Source organism: Fusarium tjaetaba (assembly GCF_013396195.1).
Source record: "Fusarium tjaetaba strain NRRL 66243 chromosome Unknown NRRL66243_c0000486, whole genome shotgun sequence".
NCBI lineage: Eukaryota > Fungi > Ascomycota > Sordariomycetes > Hypocreales > Nectriaceae > Fusarium > Fusarium tjaetaba.
This window is the reverse complement of record NW_023501682.1, coordinates 1-25,654: the sequence shown is the minus strand read 5'-3', so window position 1 is coordinate 25,654 and position 25,654 is coordinate 1. Positions and strand designations below refer to the sequence as shown.

General features: G+C 48.2%; 11 protein-coding genes across 11 annotated transcripts; 8 read left to right on the top strand and 3 right to left on the bottom strand.

Annotated features, from left to right (window-relative positions):
- Window positions 1–838: 838 nt before the first annotated feature.
- FTJAE_13840 (hard surface induced 3 (sterol glycosyl transferase)) lies at window positions 839–2,344 on the top strand (the record flags this gene model as incomplete). The annotated part of the gene is made up of 1 exon (XM_037347022.1): window positions 839–2,344. One exon carries the CDS (start codon window positions 839–841, stop codon window positions 2,342–2,344), a length of 1,506 nt encoding a protein of 501 aa, XP_037199149.1.
- Window positions 2,345–3,179: 835 nt separating this feature from the next.
- On the top strand, window positions 3,180–4,571 carry FTJAE_13839 (uncharacterized protein; the record flags this gene model as incomplete). Its single annotated transcript, XM_037347020.1, has 1 exon — window positions 3,180–4,571. One exon carries the CDS (start codon window positions 3,180–3,182, stop codon window positions 4,569–4,571), a length of 1,392 nt encoding a protein of 463 aa, XP_037199148.1.
- Window positions 4,572–4,775: 204 nt separating this feature from the next.
- Window positions 4,776–5,846, bottom strand: FTJAE_13838 (1-aminocyclopropane-1-carboxylate deaminase; the record flags this gene model as incomplete). Its single annotated transcript, XM_037347019.1, has 2 exons — window positions 4,776–5,498; window positions 5,547–5,846. 2 exons carry the CDS (start codon window positions 5,844–5,846, stop codon window positions 4,776–4,778), a joined length of 1,023 nt encoding a protein of 340 aa, XP_037199147.1.
- A 1,321-nt stretch (window positions 5,847–7,167) lies between these two features.
- Window positions 7,168–10,561, top strand: FTJAE_13837 (potassium sodium efflux P-type ATPase fungal-type; the record flags this gene model as incomplete). The annotated part of the gene is made up of 4 exons (XM_037347018.1): window positions 7,168–7,422; window positions 7,473–8,355; window positions 8,412–9,877; window positions 9,932–10,561. 4 exons carry the CDS (start codon window positions 7,168–7,170, stop codon window positions 10,559–10,561), a joined length of 3,234 nt encoding a protein of 1,077 aa, XP_037199146.1.
- Window positions 10,562–10,601: 40 nt separating this feature from the next.
- On the bottom strand, window positions 10,602–11,432 carry FTJAE_13836 (kinase-like domain protein; the record flags this gene model as incomplete). The annotated part of the gene is made up of 1 exon (XM_037347017.1): window positions 10,602–11,432. One exon carries the CDS (start codon window positions 11,430–11,432, stop codon window positions 10,602–10,604), a length of 831 nt encoding a protein of 276 aa, XP_037199145.1.
- Window positions 11,433–12,774: 1,342 nt separating this feature from the next.
- Window positions 12,775–14,143, top strand: FTJAE_13835 (acriflavine sensitivity control ACR-2; the record flags this gene model as incomplete). Its single annotated transcript, XM_037347016.1, has 3 exons — window positions 12,775–12,884; window positions 13,089–13,391; window positions 13,450–14,143. The coding sequence occupies 3 exons, from the start codon at window positions 12,775–12,777 to the stop codon at window positions 14,141–14,143; spliced, it is 1,107 nt and encodes a 368-aa protein (XP_037199144.1).
- Window positions 14,144–15,274: 1,131 nt separating this feature from the next.
- On the top strand, window positions 15,275–17,008 carry FTJAE_13834 (uncharacterized protein; the record flags this gene model as incomplete). Its single annotated transcript, XM_037347015.1, has 1 exon — window positions 15,275–17,008. The coding sequence occupies one exon, from the start codon at window positions 15,275–15,277 to the stop codon at window positions 17,006–17,008; it is 1,734 nt and encodes a 577-aa protein (XP_037199143.1).
- Window positions 17,009–17,993: 985 nt separating this feature from the next.
- On the top strand, window positions 17,994–18,390 carry FTJAE_13833 (small secreted protein; the record flags this gene model as incomplete). The annotated part of the gene is made up of 2 exons (XM_037347014.1): window positions 17,994–18,190; window positions 18,243–18,390. The coding sequence occupies 2 exons, from the start codon at window positions 17,994–17,996 to the stop codon at window positions 18,388–18,390; spliced, it is 345 nt and encodes a 114-aa protein (XP_037199142.1).
- A 1,135-nt stretch (window positions 18,391–19,525) lies between these two features.
- FTJAE_13832 (glycoside hydrolase family 43) lies at window positions 19,526–21,283 on the bottom strand (the record flags this gene model as incomplete). Its single annotated transcript, XM_037347013.1, has 1 exon — window positions 19,526–21,283. One exon carries the CDS (start codon window positions 21,281–21,283, stop codon window positions 19,526–19,528), a length of 1,758 nt encoding a protein of 585 aa, XP_037199141.1.
- Window positions 21,284–23,080: 1,797 nt separating this feature from the next.
- Window positions 23,081–23,971, top strand: FTJAE_13831 (ribonuclease; the record flags this gene model as incomplete). The annotated part of the gene is made up of 2 exons (XM_037347012.1): window positions 23,081–23,282; window positions 23,337–23,971. The coding sequence occupies 2 exons, from the start codon at window positions 23,081–23,083 to the stop codon at window positions 23,969–23,971; spliced, it is 837 nt and encodes a 278-aa protein (XP_037199140.1).
- A 735-nt stretch (window positions 23,972–24,706) lies between these two features.
- Window positions 24,707–25,248, top strand: FTJAE_13830 (small secreted protein; the record flags this gene model as incomplete). The annotated part of the gene is made up of 3 exons (XM_037347011.1): window positions 24,707–24,824; window positions 24,874–25,081; window positions 25,131–25,248. The coding sequence occupies 3 exons, from the start codon at window positions 24,707–24,709 to the stop codon at window positions 25,246–25,248; spliced, it is 444 nt and encodes a 147-aa protein (XP_037199139.1).
- Between the last annotated feature and the right edge of the window lie 406 nt (window positions 25,249–25,654).

Here is a 25,654-nt window from a genome sequence, read left to right as displayed (position 1 = left end):
GGGATGTGATGGGGCATGGGGTAATTAACTGGCCGAGTGAGTTTGGTGATGCATCAGGAAGTGAGGTTTGTTGGTTGTCAAGAGTTGTGTCCATGTTAGTCCAGGTATTCTACCCGTAGTGAAACTCCCTAAGAATAGGTCACACGTGTGTATAAACTGTATTCGATAGTGTCGAGATCAACATACCACAGACATTGTGGCTTTAACGTGCCTTGCAGAACAAGTCTAACGTCAAGCCACCCATGGAACAGAATAGCTTCGTTCTGATATTAGGCATACAACTCCCGTCTTGGCTTGTGATCCGGGGAACGAGCCTCGGATATAGCCCCTGTCTCCCAATCCCCGCACACGAACCATTCCCTAATCATACAAGCCTCCCGCCCTAACCCACGGATCCTCATCCATTGTTGGTTGAGCTAATTACTCACTGTGGCTGCCGAATTTCCGCTGGTTGTTCCTAAAGGCGCTTTTACGGAAGGATTCTGCAACGCTGGTCGCCCCTCATGTAACATCACCAACGGTGCAACGTCATGAGAGCCACGATATGCCTCCATCGAGATGATGATTTCCTCTTTTCACGCCGTTGGGTCTCCGCACACCAAAAGTCCCAATCCCTGCTTCGTGATAATTACCCCATCTTCAAGGGCCTTGCTTTTTGTTTTTGTCATATTTTTACACATGCTTTCCTCGGCTTGTGATTCTTAGTTGGGGCTTTTCTCCGAGTCGCATATCGGGAGTTGCGGAGTACATCAGGTCCCTCGTCTTCATCAATTGAACAGACAGACAACATCTTGGATTGTCAAGACTTTCTGTTCTAAAGCCTCAAATTGTGTTCAAAATGTCGCCTCGAACAAGTGGTCTTCTCGACAGCGACGACTGGGATGAAGTCAAGACGGACTCAGGCTCAGACTGGACACTTGCAAAGTCCTACGCAGACTGGAAGCCAGCGGCTGCAGGCGGCAAACTAAAACACATCATCAACACCACCAGATCCGCTATTCGCGCCAGAACACGACCTCTAGAGAACCTCCGTCCAACCGCTTACCTAGACGGTCTACGAGGCTTTGCAGCTCTGCTTGTATATGTCCATCATCATGAACTTTGGGCACACGACATCGCTGAGCAGAACTCAGTCTTCGAGAATGCTTTTGGCTACGGAGGAAAGCATTACTTCGCAGCCTTTCCCTTCATAAGGCATTTCTTCACCGGCGGTCATTACGCGGTGTCTACATTCTTCATCATCTCAGGCTACGTTCTGTCGCTCAAGCCAATGGGACTAATTCAGTCTGGAGAGCTCACACAATTGGGCGATGTCATAGCATCTTCCCTCTTCAGGCGCTGGATTCGCCTTTACCTTCCTATAATCATGGCTATGCTCATCTACATCACATATTTGCACATGTTTGGCGTTTGGACACGAATCATGACGCTGCAGAAGAGCTGGTACGACGAGCTTTGGGCTTTCTACTATGAGTTCAAGAACTTTAGCTTCGTCTTCAAAGAAGGTGGCGAGCCATGGTTGACCTACAACCGCCACTTATGGTCTATCCCCATTGAAATGAAAGGCTCTGTTGTTATCTTTACAGCACAGATGGCGTTCTCTCGATGTTCGAAGAATGCTCGTCTCTGGTGTGAGGTGGGCTTGATCTTCTATTTCATGTACATCGCAGATGGCTCATTCTACTCCATGTTCACGGCTGGCATGCTCCTCTGCGATCTGGATCTTCTTGCCAGCAAGGGTGATCTTCCCCGCTGGATGGCACGTCTGGAACCTGCCAAGGAGTTTATCTTTTACCATCTTCTAGTCTTTAGCTTGTTCCTTGGTGGAGTCCCATCTGAGAACCGCAATGTTGAGCAGCTTGCCAAGAACAGGGGTTTCTACTACCTTTCATGGTTCAAGCCTCAAGCAGTGTTTGACTACAAGTGGTTCTACCTCTTCTACGCAGCTGTCTTCTTAGTAGCATCTATCCCTAGGATCTTCTGGCTGAAGAGCTTCTTCGAGACGAGGTTTTGCCAGTGGCTCGGACGCATCTCGTTCGCTCTATATCTTGTCCATGGTCCAGTGTTATGGACTATTGGGGAGAGACTTTACGTTGCAGCAGGATGGCAGAACGAGGAGATCATGAAGAACATTCCCCATTGGGCAAACAAGCTAGCCCTGCCAATGTCTGGACCCTTGGGACTGGAGCTCTCATTTCTCCTCCCTCAGCTGATTCTCGTGCCCTTGACGTTCGGGCTAGCTGACGTCGTGACGCGGTTTATCGACACGCCCAGCGTCAAGTTTGCAGCGTGGTTCTATAAGAAGGCGTTGGGGGATCCAACTAGCAAGCAGGCCAAAGCGTAGCATAGATCTTGATGCAGAATAAAATCAAGCTTAATTCTTTTTGGTAACATCACATGTGTCATTGCCATGCTAGTCTCAGCTCTCCCACCGTTAGATCTGAGGATATCTACGGAGTACCATACCCTCAGACCTCGATGTCAGATCGATTTGGGGCATAATGTCGCATGCTCTCCTTTGCTTCCATGTGATTCTCGGCTCACCGACCAAGAAGATGGAGGGTCACCTGCATGAGATTGCCGCCGTCGCGGCTTCGTATTACCAAGCCATGCCAGGTCAAGAACCCCAACCTCTTCTTATTACGCTAATCCCCGCTCCCGCGACTGAGATCTGCACACCTCCACGATCAGAAAAGAGCATCCCCTGTTCAGGAACATGCGCCGTTGGCTAGTGCAATGTCACCCCGCAAAAGTACCTAAGCTGCCTCGGCATGCATATGAAAAATGTGTCGACGTCGAATTGCGGCGACATTGGATGTCACAATCTGCCAGGTTTTCCCCGTCGACTTATCTTCAGCTGTGTAGGGTCCTTGAAATTTCATTGGTCTCTAAGTAAAAAGCCAATTGCCGTGGCTGCATGATTGTCACCATCTCGAGACTCCGCATCTCCCGCGTGAATAATCTCTCAGCTCCTCTTCGGCGTAAAGGGTCATCTTACGATTTGACCCCTGTCCGCGGAGTATAGTTCAAATAAGGATTAGTTAAATGACGTACGGCACAGTCACAGTCACAATCAAAGCTGCATTGTTATCGTTCAAGGGCTTCACCGGACCCCGCCTGCATCAAACTCCATTCTCCGACACATTCGTTTCTTTACGACGTGCATTGAATGCTTCAAGATGCTCGTCCGAGATTCCCGAAAGCTGGTGTTGTTCGTGATACCACTCTTTCTTCTTGTTGTCTTTGCTCTGAAGCTCTATCTTGACCCATCATCTTTCCCTGCACATGTTCAAGGATGGGTTCCATCGCAGCTGAAAAAGTCACCTGGGGATGAGCAAGAACTCTTGGCTGACGAGGAACCATCCACAACAAAAGCATCACCAGTTCAATCTTCACCAGCTGCCAAGACAGATGCGCCAGAAGACAAGCCTTTCGGCGAGGGTATTATACCTCAAGATGTCAGCGAAACACATATTGAAGTCTTCTCGTTATCTACCAAAGACAAGAAATTCTTCGAGATTGACTTCAGAGACTTCACTGCTCTCAACCCCAATCTCATTCCCCATCCTACACTGGAAAACACTTGGATTGTCGTAGCTCAATGGCTGCAAGAAGGCGGGAATTCCCTCTGGTTTGCTGAGCTTGTTTGCAATGCTGCATTTCAAGACGGCGTTCTTCGATGTCTGAACTCACCCACTACTCTACCTGTCACTGCGACTGTGGGAGGAGACAAATGTGAAGGCGACATGTCGTATTTCCATATGAACATGGGTCCACACGACGCACGCGTGTTTTATGGCCCTGATAGGCCTTACACGACTTATGGCTCAAACTCTATGCACACTTGCTTTGGCCAGTTCGTTCAGGACTTTCGTACACTGACAGGCTGGTCGGGTGATATGGAAAATCTGGGTCTATTCAGAGTCGGCACTGAGCTTCAAAGACCACTGCCTTGGAATCTGGTTGAAAAGAATTGGTTCCTCTTCTGGGATTCCGTCGGAAACATGTATACGCACTACGACATCAGGCCCAAGAGGGTGTTTGCCCAAATGAACGCCGACGGCTCAGCTGGTCCCGATCTTGCACCAAATGCAGCAGGCGATGAGCAATGCCTGGCCAAGTATCTCCCCAAGCTACAAACTGACCTCGAGTCCATCCACCAGACCACCAATTCTCTCAAAGTCACCATGTGTCGTAGAGACGAACCCTCTTGTGTCCCTGATGACAACAACACCTTCATCATGGTGATATACCAGCATAAATCCTACTTCAACTATCACAGTGTTTACGAGCCGTATGTGATGCTGTTCAAGCAGCAGGTTCCTTTCGAGATTCATGCCATGTCAAGAAAGCCTATCTGGATTCATGGCCGAAAGAAGTATCCCGAGAAGGAGACTTCAGATATGTTTTACGTGACATCTATGAGCTGGAAGAGCCGTGAACAGAAGTACCATGGGTTCATTGGTGACGAGATGTTCCTGGGCTTCGGAGTTGAGGATATTAGAACGGGTGGAATCGACATAAGGGCAGAGGATATCTTGAAAGACATGGGCTTATGCTTTGAGGGATAGATATGTATCACTGTATGAATCTATTTAGAATGGTGGAGAGTCAGTTGAATAATGTTAATGAACTTTAAAGACCTCTGACTCCATGGGCCGCTTACGATACTTCAGACTATGAATAATTCTGTGGGATAATGATCAGCAAACTTGGTTACGACTACCTAGAGGTTTCTCCCTCGGCAGTCTCGATCATGGTTCTATACGAGCTAACTATCTCAACTGCGGATAAGCTCCAAGAACAGCCTGTCCTCCGGTATGAACAAAGAGAACATTCTTGCCTTTCAGCGCGCCGCTCTTGGCTGTATGGAGCAGTCCGTTGAAGGCTTTACCGGTATAGACAGGGTCAGTCAGAATACCCTCCATTCTTGCTAGCTCCTTCATTCCATCAGCTGTGCTTTGGTTAACCTGTCCGTATCCTTCTCCGATATAAGAAGGGTCAATTTCAAAGTCGTCTTCCGTGATCTCATCCGGAGAAACGCCAATGTTTGAAGCTGCGTTCTTTGCTATGCTCAATACCTTCTCAACAACATCCTCTTTCCTCGGATACAATACCGAGAATCCAATGAGATGTTTCTTAGACCCTATGATGCCCTGATTTTGCGCCAGCTTGAGGCCTGCGAGTATACCTCCCAACGTGGAACAAGATCCCGCAACAAGAGCGATGACGTCAAATGTAACGCCGAGCTTTGTTTCCTGTTCAAGCAGTTCAAATGCCCAGCGAGCATAGCCCAAACCTCCAAGAGGATGCGTGCTCGCTCCGGCTGGGATTGAATAAGGCTTTTGCCCACGATCTTTGAGAATTTGGATCACACTGTCTTCGCTGGTGTCCGGGGCGAAGGTCTCAGCGCCCAGAATTGAGTTTGCTTGGATGTTGCCGAGATACTTGTATTCAGCGTCCTCGGATGCAACACGATTGGCCGGATAAAGAGCGACCTTTTTAATCAGTCAAGAAGATTCTGTGACGTTCAGTAGATAACCCACCTTGAGGCCAAGTCGAGCCGCAGCAGCAGAAGTTTGACACATGTGGTTTGACTGCAGTCCGCCCGTAGTCACAAGGGTATCGGCTCCCTGTGCGAGGGCATCCGCTAAGACATATTCAAGCTTGCGCACTTTATTGCCGGCAAAAGCAAGGCCCGAATTGCGATCCTCGCGGGCTATCCATAAGTTCGCGCCCCCATCTATAGATGAGCCGAGGGAAGACAATGGCTCGATGTCTGAGGGTCGGTCGAAAAGTAACTGTATCCTGGGAATCTCGGCGAATGGTGACGGGAGCTCGACCATGATGGCGTTGTATTACGTAGAGCGAGATCGAATAACGTCAATTGATATATTTTAGAGTTGCTTGTTGCTTGTTGTTAGTGTACAAGACAAAGAGAGGTGCCAAAATAAATGCAGAGAAGTCCAAAGGGCGTGAATCTGACATTGGGTGCATTATTAAGCAACATCGGCTGGGCTGATGTCAATCAACGCAATACTCAGACAAGTGACCTTCGTCACTAAATCGCGTATATAAAGAAAGATTCATCACTGACATAGCAAGAAGTCTTGCTATTTAAGTCCACTCTCATTGATTGACGACTTAAAGATGAAATACCAACTCTAGAATCTTGAAGTTTGAACTGTTCAGCGTCTTATTGCTTGTGAGACCTGGGACACTGAAACTTCGTATCTAATATTTGAGTGCCTATTTTCGTAAGAGCCTAGAAGGTGTGAATTGTGATATCAGATGAAAACTAGTTAAAGTCACGAGTAGAAGAGATACTTATCATGATTTCGCTATTCAATCGTGATCTTGCTGGAATGTTGACGAACTATGGGATGGATAATGGAGCCTCATAACCTATACCCAAACTCATTTATATGACTTCAAAAGACAAAGAGTCACAGGCAAGACAGGAATTGATAAGATGTGGACATCACCCACTTTTCCTCCGAATTTCTGACCCAAGAGGCAGAAATAGCCATGAATTCGAGATAATATGAATAAGCATAAACGAACACAGCTCTTGGCGAGTCTCCATCACCGCTGTCAATTACCGCTTTAGGCAATTCACAGCGTACCTTGATGGATCTTTGGCCGAGGGGACAGTCACCGACCAATGACGTTGATAGCGAGAGCGCTAATGCATTGGAGTCTTGGCTCACTATTACAGTTTAGACTCGGTATAAGCGTAAATGTTTCCGCCAGCCAATCTCGCATCGTTTTCTGCCACTATGACTCCTAACACGACATCAGATCGGGCATTTAAGACTTAGAACCGGAATATTAAGACTTAAAATCGGTAGATCTACAGTTCGATCGGGGTGATGGAAGTTTCGGAGCCCGTGGAGGCCAAGACAGAGCCCCATTTTCTGTCATGGAATTCACTACGACTGGACAGTTGACGAAGCGGCCAGAATGACAACGGTAAAAGTTGCTTCGGTCGGTCTAGTCGTGAGGGCTGCACCGTTTCTTGGCTTCCCCACAAGGTGCAATTGATGAATGTTGCCATGCGAGCCTCCAAGCATATAAGGCTAGGCTGCTTGGCCAAGGACTCGAGAAGGAATTCCTCTCTTTACGCTTCTCTTCTCAAGTTATCACTCTCCTTTGGTAGCGGCGACAATGTCTCCCAAGTCAACTTCTCCAGACATGGAGCATCATGTTTCTGGTCAATCCAACAAACCGCTTTCGCGTCCAGCACATGCTTTGCCAGCTGACACGGTTGTCCAAGAGCTCAACACGACTCCAGCTACTGGGTTGAGTGCTTCTGAGGCATCGCAACGACTTGTTGAGTATGGAACCAATGATCTTGGTGAGGAAGAGGGTGTGAAGCCAATCAAGATCTTCATTGAGCAGATCTGCAATTGCATGACCTTGGTAATACCAATCTTCAATTATCACCCACTGTCGAAGACTAACACATATAGGTCCTCATTCTAGCCCTCGCCGCAAGTTTCGGTATAAAAGCCTGGATCGAAGGCGGCGCTCTCGCTCTGATCATACTTCTCAACATCATCATAGGTTTCTTCCAGGACCTACAAGCTGCTCGAACCGTCCACTCCCTCAAGTCTCTCAGTCTCCCAACAGCCAACGTCTTCCGTGATGGGAAAACAATCACGATCCAAACAAGCGATATCGTACCGGGCGACATAATCGATCTCAAGATGGGCGACTCTGTACCAGCTGATATTCGTCTTTTAGAAGTTTCCAACTTCGAGTCAAACGAGGCATTGCTCACTGGAGAGTCTCTACCTGTGCGCAAAAGTCCTACGATGCAGTTCGATGACGACACAGGACCGGGTGATCGTCTCAATGTTTGCTACAGCTCAACCATCGTTACCAAGGGTCGTGGTAGAGGTGTTGTATTTGCTACTGGTGTTTATACCGAGATAGGCGCCATTGCAGCTGCTCTGAAAGACACTGGACGGAAGAGGCGGGAAGTCAAACATGATGAGAACGGTAAAGCATCGTTTCTATCCCACCTCGCCAAGTGGTTGCTCACAACCTACGATGTTATTGGTGAGTTTCTGGGCGTCAACGTTGGCACTCCCCTGCAGAGGAAGCTGTCGCAGCTATTTCTCTATGTCTTCGGCTTCGCAATCGTCTGCGCCATCATTGTACTCGCAGCCAACAAATTCGACCCACGCAAGGATGTTATCATTTACGCTGTTGCTACAGCTGTGGGAACACTACCTGTCTCTCTGATCTTGGTCTTGACTATTACAATGGCAGCAGGAACGAAGCAGATGGTGAGCCGTAAGGTTGTTGTGAGGAACATGCAGAGCCTAGAAGCACTCGGAGGAGTCACTAGTAAGTTTTGTGTGTTTTTATGACATTGGAGACTATACGAACTAACAAACGGATAGACATCTGCTCTGACAAGACAGGTACTCTGACCCAAGGCAAGATGGTGGTCAGAATGGCGTGGCTTCCAGGACACGGCACTTACTCAGTGGAATCGACGAACGAACCATACAATCCCCAGGTTGGCGACATCGACTTTACTCCAGTACAGCCTACCGACCTACCAGCGCAAGGCGAGGAAGAAAAGTCGCACACAATCAACGCTCATGATGAACCTGCTGCCAACGAAGCACTGAAGCATTACCTCGACATCGCTTCCCTCGCCAATCTCGCAGTCGTCGAGAAAGGACACAAGGAAGATGGTCCGGAAGAATGGCTTGTACAAGGTGATCCTACGGAAATTGCCATTCAAGTCTTTGTCACTCGCTTCAACTGGAACCGCATGTCTTTGTCTTCCGGGCAGAATCCACGATGGAAGCAACTCGCTGAATTCCCTTTCGACTCAGAGGTTAAGAAGATGTCGGTGGTGTTCCAAGATACTGTTTCAAAAGAGACGCACATCTTCACCAAGGGTGCAGTCGAGCGGGTACTCAGCAGCTGCGTGTCCATGGAGAAATCGGGCAGAATTGAACCTCTCGACGAACCGGCAAAGGAAACCATCCTGGCCAACATGGAGGCATTTGCACGCCTTGGTCTTAGAGTCCTCGCCCTCGCTAGTCGATCCCCTGTCACTGGTCTCCCCGAAGATCTCTCATCCGCCATCGACAGATCCGAGTTCGAGAAAGACCTGGTATTCCGCGGACTCATCGGTATCTATGACCCTCCACGCCCCGAGACACGCGGCAGTGTGCAGATGTGCCAAAAGGCTGGTATCAGCGTGCACATGCTGACCGGCGACCATCCCGAAACCGCACGAGCCATCGCCGCTGAAGTCGCTATCATCCCGTCCCCAGAACGAATGCGGATGGTCAGGAGGGATGTTGCCGACACGATGGTTATGGCAGCTCATGATTTCGATCACCTCTCAGACGCGGACCTCGACGCGATGCCAGAGCTACCGCTTGTTGTAGCACGCTGCTCTCCCACGACCAAAGTTCGCATGATCGAGGCTTTGCATCGCCGTGGACGCTATGTTGCTATGACTGGTGATGGAGTCAACGACAGTCCTAGCTTGAAGCATGCTGACGTCGGTATTGCGATGGGTCTCAATGGATCAGATGTCGCAAAAGAGTCTTCTGATATCATCTTGACCGACGATAACTTTGCTTCTATCCTCAATGCCATTGAAGAGGGCCGTCGGATTTTCGATAACATCCAGAAGTTCATCCTTCATGTCCTTGCTGCCAACGTCGCTTTCGTCACCTGTCTTCTGGTAGGATTGTCCTTCAAAGATGACAGCGGTGTCTCTATCTTTGTCTTGACACCTGTTGAGATTATTTGGATGTTGCTTGTTGCTGGAGCATTTACCGAGACTGGTCTTGGGTTTGAGCAGGCGAGTCCTGATATCCTTCGTCGACCGCCTCACAGTGTAAGTCAGGACTTTACCTTAATCTCATGTGCATATCACTAACGCATCTAATAGCTCAAGTACGGCGTCTTCACTCCAGAGTTCCTAGTTGACCTCGTGGTCTATGGCATTCTCATGCTCATCAGCATCCTTGGTTCTTCAGTCATCGTTCTCTACGGCTTCAACGACCAAGGCTTGGGACATGACTGCAACAGCAAATACTCTGCCTCCTGCGACACAGTCTTTACCGCCAGGTCAACAGCTTTCACCACCATGACTTGGGACTTTCTCCTCTTTGCTTGGCAGCTCGTCGACTTCCGTCGTTCGTTCTTTGCCGAGATCTTCGAAAAGGGCGGGAGTTTCAAGGCCTGGACTAAGCGTCTCTGGAAGAATCCTTTTCTCTTTTGGTCTGTCACTTTGAGTACTGTCCTCATTCCACCAACACTCTACATCCCTGTCATCAACCATGTTGTCTTTATGCATAACCCCATCACTTGGGAATGGGCGGTGATCTTCATTGCCGTCGGCATTTTCTTTGCTGGAGCGGAGGGTTATAAATGGGCTAAACGGGTTTATTTCCGACGTACGGTGGCGAAAGAGTTTCGTAAGGATATCACAGATGTTGAGCTTTATGCTTTTGGTCGATATATGGATGGTTCAGAAGACGGCAGTGAGTCGAACTGCGATGTTGGCAAGAAGTGTTAGGGATGCATACATAGAAACATTTATAGAAAAGCGAGGTCGTTCATTCTTTGACAATATACACTCCGCCCAGGAAAGAAGTGCCTTCGAGATATGCTTTGAGACCCGTCATCTCCTCCTCGAGCTCATCTTGCGAGCATCCTTGCTCAGCTGCCTCTAAATCAGCTATAATCACATCGTGACCATCGCGGACCAGGAAATTGAACTTGTTAGTATCACCCATCTTGATACCCAGTTCGTGTAGCTTCTCCAGAGCCTTTTCGCATCCCCCAATGTCCCTTGACTCCGCTGGTCTTGCGCCTTCAACGAACTCCGTAGCAAATCCGATAACACGTCCATCTTTGCCTTCTGTAACATGACCAAGAAATTTGGGCAAGACCTCGATGTTCCGCAGCCATTCATAAGCTGTAGTTTCAGCCTCGGCATAATGAACCTCCCATGGCCAAACAGCAAATTTGACCAGCACAGGTTTACCAGCGTTGACATCAGGGTGCGTCGAAACGTGAACTCCCTGTCTCAATCGCTGTTGTCGGGTAAAATCGAGCTCGTTAAACCTCAGTGGGTGCCAACAGTTCTGTACCTCAGGAAATTCCACGGTCTCGATCTTGACAAATGAAGGTTCGCCTGTATCAGGGTCTCGAGCAACATGGCCATTATTCCAGTCTCCGGGAGGGAATTGGGGGAAGAGAGTCCCAAGGAGGACAGGCTCGAAGGTACGGTCTTTATGATCGCAGAGAAATGTGCCCGGCGCCGTGATAACGTATTTTATGAGGCTTCCATCGATGAGAAAACGATAAAAGCTTCGCCTAATCTCGTCTCTGTCGACGGAACATTCAAGCAACCTCACGTTGGGATTTTTCTGTAAGTTCGTCATTTTTGCAGTCAGTGTCAAGGTTGGCGGTGAGAGAGTGATTGAGGTTGAGCAGACGTTGGTCTGAGCAACACAGCATGAATGATGGTGCATCACTTGGGCCAATCAACTGGGGCGTCAATTGCTGTTGGTCTTTGCATGGTCAGTACGGACAGGACTCGATCCCATGGCCTAAAGATAGAAGGACTCATGTTTCACGAAGGCAGTTTCTATCTCATAATCATAACTCATGATTGACGATCACATGCTGGGAAGACAGTGCAAAAAGGGTCTGGTGATAAGGGCCTCACAACGAATTTATAACTCACTTTCGAGTTGCAATGTGATTTCACGCGTCTGCATATCTAGTGTATTTCAAATAGCTTGAAATTGATAGCTTGAGATAGGGAGGGAGGCATGAGATATGATAGCTATCTTTAGACTTTCGATAGTTCCCTTTATCTCGTGTCGAACTCTCTTGAAGCAAGTGAATTTATCCCTTTTGGCAGGTGTTTAAATCAAAGCCTCCCTCAGCTGACGACGATAGCATGCGGAGGCACGTAGAGGCACGTAGCTCTAGCTGATCAGGGCATAGACTGGTCTAGACCCTCCCCCGTGGCTATGCCTGGCATTGCTCCGCTTAAGCCGAGATGACGGCCTGAATCTCAAGGCACCAACCCGTGAACCTCAATTCTTTGACATTCCCCAGCCTGGGCTTCGGAATTAACAAAAATCAACCAAACATCTTACAAACCAGGTGCCAGGATCCCAGGATCAACAAAATTATATCCTTTTCTACCAACAACGAGACCCTGCCCACGACGTGCTATTGATCTTTTCTCAATCATCTACTTTTCTCGCTAATCGCCCCTTGTTTTGCTTCTGTTATCTTAATAAGCAAACGAGGCAACGCTACAGTTTGAGGCCTCAATCTCTCTCATCTCACTTACTTATCTTATCCGATGTCAACTTCGCCCCCCGACAGCGAAAGTATCTCATCAACCACCGTCCAAGTAGCCAAGAAAGCCTGTCACAGTTGTCGCCGTGCGAGACTTCGCTGCGACAGGTCTATTCCGCACTGCTCGAAATGCGCTTCCAGGGGGGTTGAATGCCTGGGCTATGGCCGCCTATTTCTATGGACTGGCTCAGTAGCCACGCGCGGTAAATTGGCCGGTCAGAGTTCTAGTGCCTCCGTATGTCGGTTACCCAAGCAAGGTGAATCGGACATGACTATTGATGTGCAATCCGATGTTCAATCTTCCGATATGCAAATGGGATCCTTCGATACTCAAGGCTTTGAGCCAGGTGCATGGGGTTTAGTGTCGCTTCAGGAAAATCAACTCTTTGCTCCGAACAAAACTAAGCCATGGTCCCCTCCTTCGCCCCCTTCACCAACATCATCAAACTCTCCGTGGACATTGGTCGATCCGTTATTTCAGGATATGACGCATTCCCAGAGATGGTACTTGAATTATTGTATGACTTCTCAAGACGTCGGTCTTTCATGATGCTAACCCTCAACTCAGATTCAACTCGAGTTAGCCTGGATCTCGTTGGTGATGACCAAACCAACGGTAACAGAAATCCATATCTAAATCTTTTGCAGCTCACAAATGAGCATTCATTTTTACAACAAATTATCATTGCAGTATCTGCATCTCATATGTGCAATTTATCAAGATCATGGCTAGGCCCCAACTCATATGAAAGAGAAGAGGCACCAAAGAAATTGCTCATGGATGCTCTCGTTGCCAAACAAAAAGGACTGCAAATGATGCCCGATGCTTTACGGAATATTGAAACCATTGGAGCCGATGTAATTCTCGCTACTGTTTTGTTTCTCATCAACTCAGAGCTCATCGAGTCTGGTTGGCAAGGTTGGAGGCCTCATCTCGAGGGCGCGAAGAAGCTTTTGAATATGATAGAACCATATACTGGCTCTGACACCACTCTGAGAGACTATATTGTTGCGGACTGTTATGTGTAAGTGGAGATACGTTAAGTCCCGACTGACTGACTCGATGCTAACTGACTCACGTAGCTATTGCACATTGAGCTTGTCTTTCAACCCATCACAACCAGGCACCCAGGCAGCATCATTTGCACCAAATCAAGTCAAAGAAACACTATCGCGAACCAACAACTCTTTCTTCTGCTGCCCACCTGAAGTTCTCGACATCCTCCGCGAGACAGCACAACTTTTACATGCCGAAGCTCAAGGGAACGTCTCCAGTAATGAAGCGCTTATCGAATTCACCAACCTACTAGACCGCGTACAACGTCTCGACGTCCTCAAATGGGCAAAGGACAGAATGCCAGATGCCAGCAAAGCCGCCCTATGGAGCAGTGCCCGAACTGGCTCCGCGCACAGACTGGCAACATGTCTCTACATAATCCAGGCAGCTCCCGCACTACGAGCCAGGATGCCAGACCAAGTTCCCAAAACACTCATCCAGGATCTTTACGAGACGCTCCTACCACAGCCTGACGAAGACCCAAACTTCAAAGCCACGGGATGGCCCACCTTTATTTATGGAACAACGGCAACGACTCCGGAGAGCCGGGCGTGGGTTATGGATCGATTGAAGGCGGTAGCGCAAATCAACCCATGGGGATTTCTATACTCTGCGATTGATACGTTGCAGATTTTGTGGAAGCATGAGAATGGCGATGACGGATGTATGAACTGGTTGCAGAAACTCAAGGATTTGAACGTGGACTTTTTGATGGTTTAGGACTGGCGCTGAGATGGGATCATGGGAAAACAGGACATTTTTGATACCACAGCAATGATGTTTAGCAACTATTTATGAGAGCGACGTAGAAATGCTTGACATGAATTTTTCACAACGTACTTCGTTTCATGAGCGAAAAATTTGACAGAAACCTTGAATCATGTTGCTGGCTTGGTGAGCTGTTGGGCTCCTGCAATCCTTGCCCTTGACCTGGCTTCTAGAAGGCATGGGCCATGCGCTTTTTTTCTTCCATGACCGAGAAAAGGGGAAGCATGTGGTTGCATCGCGATCGCGACAATGAGCCGAGCTGGCGACCTTGATACGTCGGAGTCAAGGTTCAGTATAGTTGACCTAATGGTAACTCCCATTTGATCGCGACCGTTGAGCGCGGTACAGTACTCCGTAGCTTCAACCGGAAGTCGGCTGGTGACTAATCAGTCAACCTAACCCATTTGTCACTGGCTGCTGGAGTGGACATTTTCGCGAACAGACAAGTACAGACAGGTACAGCAACGTCAGCTTCAATTCATCTGAAGCATTATCGCGTGTGTCGCATCGCTTCAATTATACTCAGAATACTACTCTTCAAACTGACAATGATCGCCGAACCTCTTCGGGGAAGACCGTTGACAAAAAAGACGGCAACTTACCCCAGGGATTATTCGTCCAATACCAGCGCAACACCCGCACGCGACCTTATCTCTCCATCACGGAAGTGGTGTGCCGTCTTCCACACCATGACATCAACAGCTTAAGCCTTTTCAATTCAACCCAGCCAAACGTACCACAAATTGTCAGACGCACTGCCCTTTGTGGAATCGCCCCGGTCTCCCCATTGCGGCCCGACATGGGAATGAACCTTCTGGTGGGGGACTGCTCCGAAAGATATGGATCCTTGGGCATAATATAAAAAATTTCCTCCCCTCCCATTCTCTTTGCGATCGCTGCTCTGCTTCTAACCTGCTAGGAATCACTATCGCATTACAGACAATGTCTTGCTGACTCTCGATCGATATCCTGCATACCCATACCTATCCTCCTTAACGCGTGTGAATGCGGCTCCGAGGAGCCGTTCGCCCCAAGACGACTTGACAAGACCCCACTACCAAGTACCACTGCAAATCGACGCGGATGGCCGTTCCGTCTGCTCGCGATCTCGATGAAGTCCTCCCGGGCACACGACGTCTCTTCGCCGACGAGCACGCCAGCGTCGCTTCCGGCGATGCCAGTATCGAAAAGCATGGCGATGTCATCCTCGTTCCCCCTCCGACAAAGTCTCCCAATGATCCATTGAACTGGAGTCTTGCGCGCAAGACCTGGCATTCGTTTCTCGTGTGTTACATTGTCGCTTTGACCGCCGCCACCTCCAATGTCGCTGGTGCTGCGAGCACAGGTGTCAATGAGCAATACGGGATCAGTTACGATGTTTTCAATACGGGCGCTGGTGTGCTCTTTGTCGCGATCGGATACTGGACGCTTCTCAGCTCGCCTGCGACGCATCTTTACGGACGACGAATTCTATACTTGGTAGGAACGGTATGGGGTCTTATTGGCAACATTTGGTTCGGCCATTTGAAGACAACCAGCGACACGATTTGGTCCCAGCTCTTTGTAGGTGCTTCCGAGTCTGTCGCCGAGGCCGTTGTCCAATTGTCTCTGCTGGACATTTGGTTCGAGCACCAGAATGGCACTTCCCTGGGTATGTATACCCTTGCCACTACGGTCGGAACCTATGTTGGTCCTTTGATCGGAGGCCATTTGGCAGAGAATGTCGGGTGGCGCTGGATTGGCCATATGGGCGCAATTGCTTCTGGCTTCACCCTCGTCCTCTTTTACTTCGGTCTTGAGGAGACGGCCTTTGAGCGCAGTCGCTACCTTAATCTCCACCAGACTGAGGAGCGCGACGCCAGCCGCGGCAATGTTGAGGGTATTCCCGCGGCTACTGGTGACCATGTCGTTACCAAGGATGCCGAGGAGAAGAACGTATCGCCTCCAGTTGACGAAGAAGCTGCGATTTCTCAAACCGCATCTGCAGTGCGACGAGAGGAGGTCGAGCGCAACAGACTCGAGGCCTCGTTCGCGCGCAAGAAGTCCTATTGGCAGCGCATTGCTCTTATCACTCCAGCGTCCAACCTGCGCGGTTTGGGATTGACGCAGTATGTCCACCGCCTGTGGCACACGATGCGCATCTTTTCCTTTCCCGCCGTTTGGTTCGCCGGTCTTCAGTGGGGAATGCAGAACATCGCATTGTCCTTCTACCTCACCGTCGAGGAGGATTACTGGGTGAATGAGCCGTACAACTACAGCGACTCTGCTGTCGCCAACATGAACATTCCGTGTCTGATTGGAAGTGTCATCGGCTGTTTCTACGGCGGATACTGCAGCGACAAGTTCATCCTCTGGAAGGCTAAACGCAACAACGGCATTATGGAGGCCGAGTTCCGTCTCTACCTCATGGCCCTCTGCGTGATCATCTTCCCATTGGGTATGTGGCTATTCGGTATCGGCTCTGCGCATGGTTGGGACTGGCCTGTTCCCTACGTCGCGCTGGGCTTTATCGGCTTCGGCTACGGTTGCGCCGGTGATCTGAGCATCACGTACTTGGCCGACAGCTATCCCGACATGGTTCTCGAGGGCATGGTCGGTGTCGCCGTCATCAACAACACCCTCGCCACCATCTTCACATTCGTGTGCAGCTACTGGATTGACACGGGTCTACAGAACACCTTCATCGAGCTTGGTATTCTTAGCTTCGTCATTATCATGTCGTCGCTGCCCATGGCTATCTGGGGCAAGGTGTCACGTCGGTGGACCCTGGAGCGGTATGCCAACTTCTTGCGCATTCGCGATGGTATGGACGGGTGAAAGGAAGATAGGTATCGTTCCTTTTCCTTGGGCAGACCGAGTGGTCCAAATCGACAGATTGTATTTATCGTCAGAGCCAGGGCTTGCTAATAGCTCAAGCTTACTCTGGCTGTAACAGATTTGAGTCTCGGGTGCTTCGCTGAAGCGAAGCATCTTATTTATGTTCTCCAGATATTGTTTTATATATGCTTAATAAGTTCCGAACCCGGTTAATGGATTCTTTGGTCTATACATCGGTGTCATGTTACCCAACAACTCTGCGATACCAATCTGCCTGTTGGCCGCAGGCTCCATGCTAACCACTGTTTGTGAATCCCCGCCGTAGAAGCAATATCTCGTCAAGCACCCCCTAACACTGAGTCAACCTGATCCTATTGTCCCTATCGTCCGGAAGCCTTACCCTTTCAGTATATCAGCTCCTCCGATGATCCGATGAGACCCTCAATCCAGCTGAATTCTCAATCCGGAACTCGTGGACCAAGACTTCAAATAGTCTCCCCCTTATTTTCCACTTGTATTCCCGAAACTATCACGAGGCCCGACAAACACTGAATACGACCGTTTGACCTTGCCTTTAATGGATCTCAGCTTCTGATTAGTGCGATCTAGATCGCCTTGTTAACAGCTCATGCCCCTTTGACGGTTGGGTCTGTGGCGTTTAGGATATCTGACTAGGAGCTGCCAACGGTGCGCTAGCTGTTAAAAACGTGGGAATTCGATGAATGATGGCGATAACCTCGTGGTGCTAGGCGTTCTTTTCATTTAAACCGTTGGGACTTCTTATCGGTGTGAAAAGCGTTTTCAGGGGAAGGGTATGTTCGGAGCAGAGGTGGGATGCAGTTACGCTGGAGAAGTTGTGTATAAAGAGCACACAAAGATCCCATTTCATCATCATTCTCAGCACATTCTTCACTCAACTCTGCTCCAAAACACTCAATAAAGCTCCTTACTTCTCTCTTACCAAAAACACTATATTATCTTCACCATGAAGTTCACTCTTATCGCCGCTCTTGTTGCCCCTGTCCTGGCCATCAACATCCCCAAGGAACTTCAGGAGCGCTCCGGCTGCGGCGACAACTGTGCCCGAGCCGTTGTCCCTGGCTTCCGTGGCCCTGCTGTCGTTGCCTCATACAAGGCTGAGTGTGAAGCTTATCTCCAGGTCACTACTACTCCTGCTGCAAGGTGAGCCGAGGATCCTTAAACCTTGTTGTGATCTCTTACTGATGATATCAAGCACGGTTTATGTTACCAAGTCTATTCCTACCTATGCTAGTGCTTGCTCTGGAGAGGCTCGCTATCTTACGGCTTGCTCTTGTGCTAGTGCCTCTGTTGTTACCGTTGCGGCACCTACCCCCACCGTTACCCAGGTTGTCTATGTTTAAGACTATTCCCAGTATACCGGGTCACTTGTATCCCCAATATGGGGGGCGTTGAGTCCAACTTGATTCTTGTATGACCTGGATATAAGACATGATGGAGCTCGACAATTGGGTACATGGGGACGAGATAGTTTATCAAGTTCTTGAATACAACAAGGTTTCGCAAGTCGCTACTGGATACTGCAGCTTGATGTCCGGAAGAATAGCCGTGACTCTCACTGTTGGACCATTGGAGCCGCAAACCTCGATGGTCTAGTGTTTGTGAAGTTCCACATAGTCTGGCCGCTATCTAAACTATCTGGGTACCTGACTATGTGGTCCGGAAGTTGCGCGCTTAGTCAGGGTAGCGGTCAACCTTAAGCACGAAGCTAACTTTACTAGTGAGGGGGTATAAATTTCCACGATGTATGAAAATGCTTCACGGCTCTTGGAGATTATAACAACTGCGAACGCGATCAAAGTTGAAACAAATAAGAAAGAACTCGAAGATGTCTTCAGACCTGCAACTTTCGAAAGAAGAGGCTGTGGCTTGGCTTGTTGAAGTAAGTCTATCTTGCACACTGAACTTTGTTGATACTGACATATTTCTTCGTCACAGAACAATACCTATAGTGCCAAAATGGATGTAGACGCATGGCTCGATAGGTTCTATACAGCAGATGCCACTATACGATACGCGAATAGTCCGGTGCGCTCCGTCACGGATGCTAGAGAAGTAGGCTACACAAACCAGAAACTGTTCCCTTTCACATGCTGATGGTATATTCAGATGTTCAAAGCTATATGGGCCAAATTCGATGGATTAGAACATGATGTTATCCATGTCGGTAAGCTATTATACATCACAGTTTGTCTGGCAAATTTCTCACTAGCCTAGATTATGTGAGCCCCTGCATATATCATCGCTGTGATGTTCGGTATCTTGTCAAGGGGGACGATCCCAAAACCCAAGAAATCAAAGTTCCAGCACTCGCTACGATGTTGATGAAGAGGGGCGAGGATGGCACTTTAAAGTCGTATAAGATGGAGGTCTTTATAGATCCCTCGCCTGTATTTGCACGCATTTCGGAGAATGGTCTCTGAAGTTTGAAATCTTTAGTATTACTAGGAACAGGCAGCCCGTCAGCATTGGTTGAGACTATCTGCATGTAGTCCAGCTCGTTGTGATTGTTGTCCAATTGCCATCAACACCCAGGCGCTGATAAGCCAATTCCCTCACAATCTTGTTATCAAAAGATAGGACAAACGAGCCATCATACCAATCAGCTGTCACAGACGCTGGAGCTTTCTCTCCAGGCTGTCCAACAACCCTATTCGTTGGTTCACGAATATCAAAAGGGGCTCCTAGCTTGGATTCAACACGAACCTGATATTGATGCCATCTCTTGTTACTACTCAGGGCATGCAAAATGGAGCACTTTGCAACCATGTTAAGAGGGTACGTGTTCTTTGGCAAAGGTTGATCAAGTGGTGTAAGACTCATGCTGAGAGAATTGTTAGACCCGAAGTCAACGGCATCTTCATTGAGATGCAATCGAGTTGTGTAAAGGGAACGATCACGTTCCGTGCTGTTACGGCCATGATGTACATAGAACAGCTCAGAACCCCAAGGTGTCCGATGCGTAACGTCCTGAGCGAAGGTTATCTGGCTTTTTTTACCAGGTGAAGCAACAATGCTACCATGGCCAGTTGAGTATATTGGAATCTCGTTATCAGGGTCCTGTGTAAGGATAGGATTGTTCGAAGATTTTCGGAATGGACCGAATGGAGATTTTGCAGTTGCGAAGCCAACGCCGTAATTGGATGCTTCGTAGTTATTGGCACTGTATAATAGAAGATAAACAGGTTTCGCATCAGATTTGCCAAGTCTCGTGATGATAGTGCTCCCTTCAGCCCAACGACGATCTTTCTTCGTGCCATTGAAATTTCGATAGTCGTCAACGTGAAAGTTTTCCCAATCTTGCGGATCAGCGCCGTAGGAAATAACAGTCTTCCAGCCGTCTTTGCGAGGTGGTGATCCAATCTCACCAGTGCCGTTGTAAGAGGTGATGTTCGAGGGAGGTTTTTGCGCATTCCGGGCATGGATGTTCCTTTGCGAGGCGATGATTTGTGGCATAGTTGATGCATTTGCATCGTCCCACCAAGCCCGTTCCATCTCTACCACGATGATGTTCGACTCTTCGATGTACTTGCCCAGCTTGCTATCCCAATTCCAATTTCGGTATGCATTTCTTGAGAGGTACATATAAATGCGCTTATCTGTGTCAAAGAAGATATTGACATCAATGGTGGGGATATATGTTCCCTTGGGCGCTTTCTGACCCTCTGCAAGACTCTGCGGTGGCAGCATCTGCTTCTTGTCCATGATGAGGTTGACATCGTGATAGTCGGGATCGAATGGGTAGTAGTCAATCGGCTTATCTTCAATTTCCCTAAACGGTCCCGCCGGATAACGAGCGACAGCCACGCCAATTTTAGACGGCTCTTCAAAGTCCGAGTATCGGAAGTAATCCTTTGTCAAGTCCTCCCGCAACCGGCCAGCATAGAAGAAAAAATACCACCCGGTTACCTTATTGTAGTATACCTCAGGGGCCCAGTACCAGTCACGGGCCCAACAGGCTTGGCCGCCTTTGATGCGTCTCATGTTGTCATCGTAGCACGCTTTTAGAACGCCACCGGGGTGTTTTTGCCAAGTCGACAGATCAGGACTGCTGTAAATGGCGAAGAGGCTCCCTGGATCTGCTCCCTCTGTAGAATAGGCGTAATATTGGTTTGTTTTGTAATCCCACAACACATAAGGATCGGCGCCGGGATAATTTGCTGCATTGTGAAACTGTGGCGGTTTTGAAGCCAGTGAGGATGCGCAAAGGCACGCGATGATACTGAAAAGCTTCATTTCTCCAGACGTATCATGATAAGATTATGCGGAGAAGAAACGGAGATTATAATTGACGACGGGTTTATAATCTATCTTGTTCTTGACGACATTGCCTTCCCCCTCTTTGCCATGTAACCTAAAACCTGCATCGGTCCGAGCAGGAGTGTCATCCTTGATCGACCTCGGTGTAATTCGAGGCGAGGCTTTATAATTATCTTCTGAAGCCGTCATCAGCCAGAAAACAACTTTCGTCTTACAGTTTGAACCGCGTAAAGGTCCCAAAGACTGAATTGAATTCAACGGCATGTCAATCAAACAGCGAAACTCTCATGCAACCCCGAAAATCAGGTTGATCGAGTGATGGTACAGCATTCCAGTATCAACATCATGACGTTTCATTCTCCACACAAGCTCAAATAGCCTAAATTCCGGGGCCGTGCCTAGTCCGCGCAGCCGGGTTACACTTCTCACACGAGTCGTGAATGGCATTCATAGTTGGAGGCTCACATATGTTCCGTGATGTTCTCGCCGTTGTCCTCGTGCAGATGGGTGAGGGCATGAACGAGACCTTCAGCTCTAACCTTTATTCTGAACCTCACAACTGGGGGGCTTCCCAATCTTATCCTTACGGCGGCGAGTCCAAGTATGTTAATTGTGGCGGTGGCCCAGTCTCTGACAGGTAAAACTCTAACTATCACATTCCGACAATCAGGTTTTTATGATGGTGAGAGTTCATGGTCCTTTTGTTGGGCTGGCCGGGGAACGAATTAGGTTCGGCCCAGACTAGGTTGCGAGATTTTGAAAAGCTGGAAGAGATTGGTGATGGTGTTGAGTGATACGGAAGAAGAGATATTCTGAGATCCCGGTTCCGATCTTATGGGTCTACTAAATCCGGGTAGATGTCCCGTCCGCTGAGTATATCTGAGACATCCCGTCCGATCGCGGACTACCATCTGAGGATCGATATCTATCTCAGCTATGAAGGCCAGCTAGCCATGAGCCTAACAACAATGATCCAGAATCTCTTGGACCTTGGCAGTCACGCAAAACCCAATCCTATTCTTAGCGCCGCAGCATGGCAATCCTTAATCTTCCGATAATAACTTTTCCCTCAGAATCTCTGGAATGACGGTTCAAATAGTTCCAACTCCTTCTAACGTAAGCCCATGGCTGAGGAGCTTGGGCCAGAGGTATACATCATCACCCGTCCAACCACTGCAGCTACAGCTCTACGGACCGGTCCGCATTCCAGCCTTTGTGTTATCAGCATGAAGAGAAATTGTGATCATCGTGGTTTCAACTGAACCCAAACGGGCCTGCAGGTCCAAGAAAACCAGGAGTCGAATGAAAACAAATAACGATATCAGTACCTTGCATGAACGAAGAACCAAGATATTCAAAAGTGAATTGGTGAATTGGTATGGATCTGCAAAACTATCACTCACTCTTTGTCCTGCATAGTCCGCATTTGGTATCGCGTCAGTTGACTTCCACAAAACCCTACATAGTTCCAAGACGAGGCTGAACGTTTTCGGACGGTAGCTGACGCGGTGCAGTTTGTGATTGGTGAGTAGGACATAAACTTTGCCAAGTGAGGACTTGTATAAGCCTCACAACCAACAGTTCTATGATGCTCAGTTACGGGCTACAGTCGGTTGATTTTACAGACGCAAGCTGGAGTGTGTAGAATTCGCTCATATCATGGTCATAGGGGTGCCAGTGAGAATTATAAAGTCAGGGGCCATATCGTTGCAAAACCAAGTGTTGCAAAGTAACTCAAGTGAAGATTGCAGTACCTTGAGAAATAAGCGCAACATGTCTTCGTTTCAGATTTTATCTCTTATCACAGCAGCTACTTCTGTCGTAGCACTCGCTGGGACACCAAATGTTTACGCAGGTAGCCGACGAGGTTCATGCTATGATGCTGCTGCAGCTGAAGACACCTGCTGCTACTCATCACCTGCGAGGATGGTTCAGACTCAAGTCTGGGATACACGACCAGTCACTGGACCTTTAGGTGAGTCTCTGTCCCCTGCACAAACAAGTTGACTGTATCTAACCTCTTCGTCAGATTCATGGACTGTTGGTGGACTTTGGCCAATCCACAACGACGGCTCCCTCCCTACCCACTGCGACACCAACCGCACATACACAAACATCACACAAATCCTCTACCATGCCGGCGCTGAAGATACTATTGACGAAATGAACAGACTCTGGGAGTCACCCGATGGAGATAACGACGAGCTCTGGCAAGATCAGTGGGTTAAGCATGGCACATGCTTCAGCACCCTGAGCCCGGAGTGCTTCAGCCACTATGAAGTCTCAGAGGAAGCAGCCCCGTACTTCCAAAAAGCCATGTATCTCCACAAGAGGCTGCCGACTTATGAGTGGCTTCGTGACGACGGCATTATCCCTTCATATTCCATGTTTTATCGGCTCTCTGATATCCAAGATACACTTGAGGATCATCATGGCTCACGCGTGTCACTTCGCTGTGCTGGACAAAGGATAAGGGAGATTGGGTATTACTTCAATGTCACAGGGACTTTGCAAGATGGTGTCTTCACTGACTCTGGTGCATTCGGCGACTTGGGCGACTGTCCAGAGCTGGTCTTGTATGAACCGAAGGGTGAGACCAAGAAAGCGATTTTTAACTTTGAGACGTTTCATCCGCATACCGCTGCAGATGTGGAGGACCTTTAGCTTACATAGTAGTTCATTAGTACACTTCACCTTAGCTTAGATAACATTTTAATAAATTCCGTATGAAGCCACATACTTTACTTGAAAATGCCAGCTAGTTAAAAGCCATTTCCCAGTTCTCGACTGTTCTTTTCAACGTTTTCTGCCAAAGAAATAGTCCAAGATTATGGGCAACTTCTTGCCTTCTTCGAGGCGTATTCCAATCAAATGTCCGGCTTCAATTGGTTCATTGTAGATATAAGTCAAGTATGGGGCACTTTATATCGGAATTACGGAAAGTGGGCAATAAATGCAACGAAGGCCAGCTCAGCTACTTAATCTTGAGGAAACATACCCCAGTCTACAATATCTCCGAAACATCACCATCGGATTATCGGCGGCCTGCTCAGCCAAGTATCTCCACCAGTTACAACCTCAAAACTTGCTGTTTCACCCAAACAACGCTGACAGACCCAGATAATATCCATGTATGTTTTAAGCCGCGTATGAATACGACAGCTGTCGTCGAGCATGAGCCACTTTATCCTTGCTAGAATTGGTCAAGGGGCGAGCGCTCCACCGAGAGAATCATGAATATCTCCACTATGACATGTTTCGAAAAGACGTCTTCAATTTCTTTGAAATAAAGGAGAGAAAGTGTCGTATATAAGGTCTCTGAATACCTCGGAGCTACAATCTTATCTTTACACAGCTAGACTATCAATCTCTTGTCGCCAAGATCTCATATCATTCATCATGTATCCTCTCACTACACTAGCCTCAGTCCTTGCTATTGCAGGCGCCGTTACTGCTACTCTTGAGCCTGCTCAGAGCAACACCAAGGGCAAATATCCCAAGAGCCCATCATGCTCTCGTGCGTGAATCTAATCTCCATCGATATCATATGCTAACACTACAGCCAGCATCCAAGACCTCCAACGCCATCCAGGCCGCTGAATGTGCCTACAACACCCGTGTCTCTGGCCAGCAGACATTTGCCATCTTCAAAGTCGACCACCAATATGATGCTAATAACGGTGCTCCCTACGGTACTTGCGAAGCTTACGAATGCGATGCTCCTACTTCTGAAGAGCTCACTGCTGATGCGGATTACTGGACTTTTTTCTGGAAGTAAGTGTTGTCAAACAAATGTTCATGATGCGGATCTGACGATTAGTAGCGACAATGGAGAGTCTTCTGGAGTTGGTACAACCTGTATCAAGGATCCTAACGACGGAACATGTGGCTGTGAGAACTCTGATGGTACTTTTGTTCATGGCGGAACGAACTGCAAATAGACTGTCAATCCCGAAGCAATATCAGATTGGTGGGTTGGTTAGAAGAAGGTGTTGTGCCAATAAAGAGATCAGAAACTTCTGAGTATATACGATTTCCAATACATACATGATACATGAGCCTTTTTCAGGGTCTTGCATAAATGGGAGGCCGCAAATGCATGCTGCCACTGCAAATGGTGGATAAACAAGGATGCAAAACTCGAGTCGTTTAATTGAGTAAAGTCGAGAAGCTAGTCCTGGATATGGCAAATTCTTTTATAAAAGGAGTAGAGCTTGCAAACCTTTAAATGTGATTCTTAAACACAACAAACTCTAGTACTTTACAGGATAGAGTCCTAGGGCCCTAATCTAATTAATATATATAGTATACTTAATATATTATAGTACCTTTTTTAATAACTTTATA